At 32.3% G+C, this 6,779-nt stretch overlaps 1 protein-coding gene across 1 annotated transcript; it reads right to left on the bottom strand.

Annotated features, from left to right (window-relative positions):
- Positions 1-1,368: 1,368 nt before the first annotated feature.
- On the bottom strand, positions 1,369-3,896 carry LOC130903036 (uncharacterized). Its single transcript, XM_057815302.1, has 6 exons — positions 3,396-3,896; positions 2,836-3,039; positions 2,439-2,747; positions 2,057-2,349; positions 1,804-1,975; positions 1,369-1,701 (listed from the first exon to the last, which is right to left on the bottom strand). The coding sequence occupies exons 1-6, from the start codon at positions 3,676-3,678 to the stop codon at positions 1,529-1,531; spliced, it is 1,434 nt and encodes a 477-aa protein (XP_057671285.1). The 5' UTR covers positions 3,679-3,896; the 3' UTR covers positions 1,369-1,528.
- Positions 3,897-6,779: the final 2,883 nt, after the last annotated feature.

Here is a 6,779-nt window from a genome sequence, read left to right on the forward strand (position 1 = left end):
CTCGTTGCAGCGCGCCGCGTAACGAGTGTCGTGGTGTTACGCTTATCGGCCAGAATCGTACTTTCTTCTATTTACAACCTTTTAAAAAATTTCATGCTAGTTTCATATTTTATTCAAGGAATGCAATTCAATAATTTACATCAACGAACTTTTTTTACAATCGGGGTATTTTTGTCGGTAGTCCGACACTATTTTGAGAATATACTGTTTCTGTTCCTCGTTAGTGCTTAATTGTTCGTTATAATCTTGCATTAATTTCACTCTTCTTTCCGCTGTGTCATTCGTAACTCTCAATTTCTCAACAATCGTTTTCGCTCTCTGGTACTCTTCATTTTCACTGCGAGATGGCTGCACCTCTTATATCTGGGGAGTAGTAGTGGACGGAAACGAGTGAGACACTTACACCTTAACGGCGGGAGTAAATATGACTCTCTGATATTTGCTCCATCCCCCTTTTAAAGTCGCCTGGAGTAAACTCACCCTTTCTGACTCCATCTCGTAGTCCACCCCGTAATTTACCTATTTCGAGGTTTAAAGCGCATGCAAAAGATATGTGCTCTTTATGTGTAGACTGAGTGGTAGTTATGGGCACATCTCTGAATACATAGGCTGTCATTTCCTCAAGCTCACTCATATCAGTGATACAGTTTCTAAAACCAGGTGATAGAATTTCATGTATAAATCTTACCAAATCTTCCTGTTGTTCTTTATTAAGATGAGCCCAAAACAAATTTCCATCCTTCTTACACTTTGAAAAGGAGGTCATATAATAACACCCCATGTCAGGGTGTGCCCCGTACACTATCTCGCCAGCTTTTGGCAATTTTCTTGGGGCGATAGTTCTAACAGATCCGCCTGATATTGTGCTTTTTGACGAAGCGGTAGATGGAGGAAGACCCTGAGTGAAGTCCTCTCTAACTACATCTTCTGGAGTGGAGCAGGGAGATTGGCACTGAGAATCTGCGAACAAATGCATCTGCCCTAATTTCTCTCTAGGGGGTGTAATAGGTGTGGATTTACAATTCTTTTTTTGTTTGTCATACTTATCGTAAACAAGGGGGGTCCATGTTCTCGTTGCCAAATCTTTGTTGTTGCCCGACTAGAATTTTGGGAGGGGTTCAGCTAGGGCCCTCACGAGGCTAGCCACACTGCCTCGTGGGGACCTCATGATGCTGCCTCATAGGGCGCACAAAGGGTATATAACGCCTTGCCTCATTCGTGCATCATTATGTATACCGCATGTGGACCTCATAAGGAAAATTAACTGTTACCCTATTTGAAAATTTTCAGGGAAATTAACCGAATTTCATTGGCAACATTAAAAATAATGTATTTTAAAATATATATAGATATATCAATTACAAACAATACATTCATAGTCATTACAATCTTAAAATACAATAAGTAATAAAGAACTATTTTTTAAATCAAACTTTCAGAATACAATATAATGCACGGGATAAACTACATAATGTATATTTTACTTTATATAAAAAAGTTACGCAATTAAGAATACTAATCTGAAATACTAGTCTAAATGCTCATTGTCTATTTCACTATTAGCTTCAGCAGGTTTCTTGGAACGAGCAGTTCGTCCACCGTCCCAGTCTTTACAATTATGTAGAGCTGAAGCCATAGCATCAAGAATATTTTGGTCTGGGACATCTTCGCCTGGTTTCGAAAAAACTTTTCTGAGCGTCGCTAAAAAGAAAACATTAATTTAGGACAATTATAAATATTAAATACAATATTTATTAATTATTTGTATTCATTTTGTGAAACTTGAACATTAATTTCACTAACCTTTTATAACTTTAAAAAGACATGTATCCTTGAATACATGTGATTTTTTTTTTGAAGTCTTAACTGGAGCGAACATGAGACCTACATCGCGAGATATACAATATCTTAATAATTCGCCAAAATTCCTAGTTATGGGTAAGCGTCTATTGACTTTTTGAAGTAATTTCCGAACCTAAACGTATAATTCAATATTCGGTAAGTATTCAAATCGTTAATATTATAATAAAAACTTTTTTTAAACATGAATACTTACGAATTTTTTTTGAAAATTCTTATCTTTTTCAAGTTTTTCATCGAACTGATCAAAATCTATTTTTGTTTTACATGGAAGTTTTATTTCAGCATTTTCATCATCACTATCGACTTCAATATCTGTGTTATTGATATTATTCTTTGTTAATTGATGCTGAATCTCAATAATTTTTCCACTTAACTGTCCAATTTGTAAAGATAATGAATTATATTGACTATTGAGTTTAGTGAATTTCTCCGATATTTCATTTGAAAAAGTCTTAAAGCGGGCATCAATCATACGATATAACTTTTCTGTAACATAAGAAAAGAATATACTTCGTTTCCCAAATGTTGATAATTATAATTAATAATGCGGTTTCTATTCATCTTTCAATACCTACCAAATTGGTCACCTTCGATTTTTTCAATTGAATGTTGGTTTGTTGACGAGCATAATAATACTGGTTGACAATTCTTATCTAGCTTTTCCATTACATTAGGTGTTTGTGGATTATTTTCATCAATTTTTAAATTCGAATCAGATGTACTGGACGAAGATATGCGAGATCTTTTGATATTTTTTCTGGTAATGATTTTCTTTTTTTTTGATCTAGATGCATCGTAACAATGTTCTTCGTCTGAGTCTGTGGAAGAATAATATCTATCTTGTTTATCTTCTTCTGTTGGTAACTTTTGCGATGATGGCTGAGCTAAAAATTTAAAATATATCATCACCTTTTCGTACTTACAAATATATGTTTTCCAAGTAACAAAATCTATATTTTCATCATAAATTACCTCTATTCACACGTGTTTTTTCACCTAAATCGATGTTGATTTCATTTAACATCTTCAAAGATTCATCTCTGAATGTTTTTCTATTTTTAAAAAAATGCACATCATTAGCAGCCTTTACTTTAGCTGTCTCTTCATTTTGTGTAGAATAAGCAAATGGCTTATATTCCAATTGGATAGCCAATTCATTAGCTTCTTCAAACGTTCCTGAATATTAGAATAATGTACTTAATAAAAAAAATCAATAAAAAATGATAACTGAAAAAAATAGAATTTTAGAACAAAGGAGTTTTTTTGTAATTGTTGCGAAAAAGTTTTTTTTCATTTAAATAATAATTACAGTATTGAAAACTATTTTTTATCACTAAAAATAATATAGTAATCATAATATCATGTTAGACATTGACATTAAAAGTTTTTTTAAGCTAGAAATATTTTTTTAATTGAGGTTGTTAGAAAAATGAATCCAACACAAGAAACATACCTTTGTTCTATTTATCTTATTTTCTCAGAGTATATAAATTCGAGATGAAATTAATCAATCGAATAATTTCACAACTTACGAGCTCTTCCTCGGATGTCTACTGAATAAACTGGCCAATCATTTATCGGTTGTTCACAATTCTGTACCATTTTTGATAACGTATCCGATCGCTTTACATCGTATGGTGGAGGCATAAATTTGCACTTGATTGTGTCTGTTTTTTCATCATAAAAAATCCAAGACGATGGCACTATGTCAATATCTTTTTTTTTTTTCTTACCAACAAAAACAACTAGTCTATACTTATAATCTGCAACCACTTCTGATACATCATCATTTGATGTACTATTATCAGTACTCATGGTGATTATTTTTCGAGAATATATCAACTATTTTAATTATATCACTATTTATTAACCTACAATAATTATATGGTTAAGAGTATACACGAACGACTGAACACGATTCAGAAATTAAACTGATTCTTACTGTTGACGCGTAGAAAAGATTTCTATACTGATTACCATCCACTTGAAAATATAAACATAAACAATACTCTTCGTAGAATAGATGTTTGTATAAGATTATGAGACTTAAAGTTTAAAGCCGTCAATACAAACGGCAGATTGTACCATATAAAACATTCTTATTTTTCACTTTTACATATGAAGTAGTGGTATCACATATATTTTTTCTTTATGTTCATCACTTAAATTTAGACAAACCATTTTTTTATCCACATCTATAATTTTACACGTCACAATATTCTCATTATTTGCAGAGACATTAAACATTTGTAGAAATTTAGCATTACATGGATATGTAAAAAGAGGTTTTCTTTTTCTTAGGATTTTACCACACATTTCAATAGTACTTATATCACCACGTGGAGGAATGTATATATCATTTATTTGTAAAATTTTTTGATTTGTCAGTAATATGGTGTTATTTGGCTCTTTTGTAGTTAGTAACACTCCTTTAAATTCAAGCTGTTTTATGGTAGTTCGACCTGATGAATCTGGTTTCAGTTGTCTTTTTATAACAACATTCGGAGGTATACCTGTTGGTTCATTCCAAACGTAAAAAATTTCATTGAATCTCCGACACAACTGTGAAAGAGGATTATTGCCATTTCTAATAAGTTTTTTCATTTTACCTAGAGCATTTTCAAATGGATACGAAGATATTTCATATAGAGGACAATTAAAATATGCTACATCATCGGCTAAATGATAAAGATTATGAACATTTCCTATAACAAATTCAGGTTTATATATAGCTGGTGCTATAGTGACAAATAATGTTAGAAAATGTTTTGCGGATGGCCATTGCACCATAGCTAACTGTTTAGAAAATAGAATTCTGCATGCTACATGTAATAACATGAAATGTTTAAATACTTCATCTTTTAAAACTTTTTTAAAAATGACTGGCCCTGCATATAGCAATAAAAATTGAAATTCGGTGGCTTTGAATTTATGAAATTCTGTTAAAGATCTCGTAGCCCTCTGGAATTCATTAGGCACTTTTATTTTCGATAACATATCAGTCAATAGTGACTTAAACCTGCTACTAAGTTTAAGTTCTCTGACGTCACCGTCTATCCAACATCCCAACAATTTTTTCATTATTCCAAGGAAAAGCAGATGCATGGAATCTAATGGAAATTGCTTGACTAAATCAATTTCCGGGTATATACGAAGTAGAGGTGATACACCTTGATGATGACCTGGAGTAGATTGATTCCTGAAAGACTCATTTGTTCTTAATTCCCCACATATTGGATAAATTCTTCTATTCATGTATTGTTGACCTTTTATTAAGCATCTTTCACACGCCCAGTATCCACCATGACCTACGATGCACTTTAAAAAAGAGCGAGCAGGAGTATCACAAATAAATGCTTTTACAGATACAATGAATTTGCGATTATCTATAATAATTCCTGTTTGCATTAAACTATTGAGTTCTTCTATAAATTTATCTAAATATCTCTGAACACTTTGTGGCTTCTGATCTCCACAATATACAGCAACAGGAAATGGTTTGTAAATGTTTGGATCATGATGGATTTTACAGAGTATTGGCCATAGCTGTTTTTTACTGGACTTAAACAAAGGTAAACCATCAACATTGAAAATCAGTTCTATGTTATTTAGCTCATGAATACTTGGGTTTAATTGAATTCTTATAGTTTTCTCTATGCCAAAGTATACAAACTTGCCAATATTATCAAAAACTTCAATATTATAATTTTCTGACGTAGTATACAAGAAAGTTTTTGCACATCTTGGTAGAGTAGGATAAGATCTTCTTCTTAAAATAGCTAATAATGATTCTAAACGACTATGAGGTATAGGCGGATTCATTAAAGCCCACTTGCGAATGTCTTCTACATCATAAACCGATTGATCAGTATCATCTACTTCTTCATCTATTGCATCATGAGTCTCGTTTTCTAGTTCATCGTCTGAGCTAACATCATGAAATAATAACAAATCGTCAAATTCTTCATGATTAACATCATCTCTATCATGACTTTCTTCATTCATCTCTTCTTCTACCACAGCTGATATTTCATCACTTATTGCTTCTTGCTCATAATTTTGCACTAATTCCAATTCCACTTCAGCATTTGAATTGGAAGCACTATGATCTTCTAGATTGGAATTCAAACTATTATCACTTGCTGTATTGTTGAATGACTCATTAATATCTGGTAATTGATTCTCAATGTTTTCTAAAACGTCTTCATTGCCAGAAGGCATCAAATTTTCTTGGTTGGAATTTGCTGACAGTAATTCTTGTCGAATTCGCCTGAATCTTTCTGCTCTCAAACGCCTAAGCTCGCGTTGTCTAAAATAATTATTCATGATGTTATGTCAATATTTACTTCAATAAATAATAATTTTCAACAATAATCAAACTGAAATTATTTACACTGGTAAAGATTAATGTAAATTTGTAACTGCTTATGAAAATATATATTTGTCTATATGTACTATGTACACTATGTGTACCTGAGCATGCGCAATACGATGTACATAAACGATATACTTTATGCAATACGTTCTAAAATATTGCAATTTCGTAAGGTAAATCCGATAAGACAACGATTAACAATTATTACAATTCATGAACAATTGTACTATTAACAATTAGTAGTAGTAGTAGTAGTAGTAAAGTAACAATTGTGACAAGTTTAATTTTACCAAAAATAGTATATTTGATATTTGTCAAATCGAGCCCTCATGGGGTAGACGAGGGGATTGCCCATCTCTTTAAAATACCATATATGTGTTAGGTTTACCCTATAATATCCTTATGGGAAACTCATACGGCATACCTCACTTCAATATTTATAATTTTTTCCGTGAGGTGCTCATGAGGAAGTTGCGGGGAAATCCCTCAATCGGCATGCCCCCCATTTGCCACATGAGGCCCACACGCTATATAAGGCATG

Source organism: Diorhabda carinulata, chromosome Y (assembly GCF_026250575.1).
Source record: "Diorhabda carinulata isolate Delta chromosome Y, icDioCari1.1, whole genome shotgun sequence".
Classification (NCBI taxonomy): domain Eukaryota; kingdom Metazoa; phylum Arthropoda; class Insecta; order Coleoptera; family Chrysomelidae; genus Diorhabda; species Diorhabda carinulata.

What these genes read in the sequence shown, in the direction of transcription:
- LOC130903036 (XM_057815302.1), bottom strand. Translation starts at nt 3,678, where the DNA reads ATGAGTACTGATAATAGTACATCAAATGATGATGTATCAGAAGTGGTT. An exon ending in AGAATTTTCAAAAAAAATTC is followed by an intron (nt 1,976 to 2,056) that starts GTAAGTATTCAT and finishes TTATACGTTTAG; the next exon opens with GTTCGGAAATTACTTCAAAA. An exon ending in TCTTTTTAAAGTTATAAAAG is followed by an intron (nt 1,702 to 1,803) that starts GTTAGTGAAATT and finishes TTTTCTTTTTAG; the next exon opens with CGACGCTCAGAAAAGTTTTT.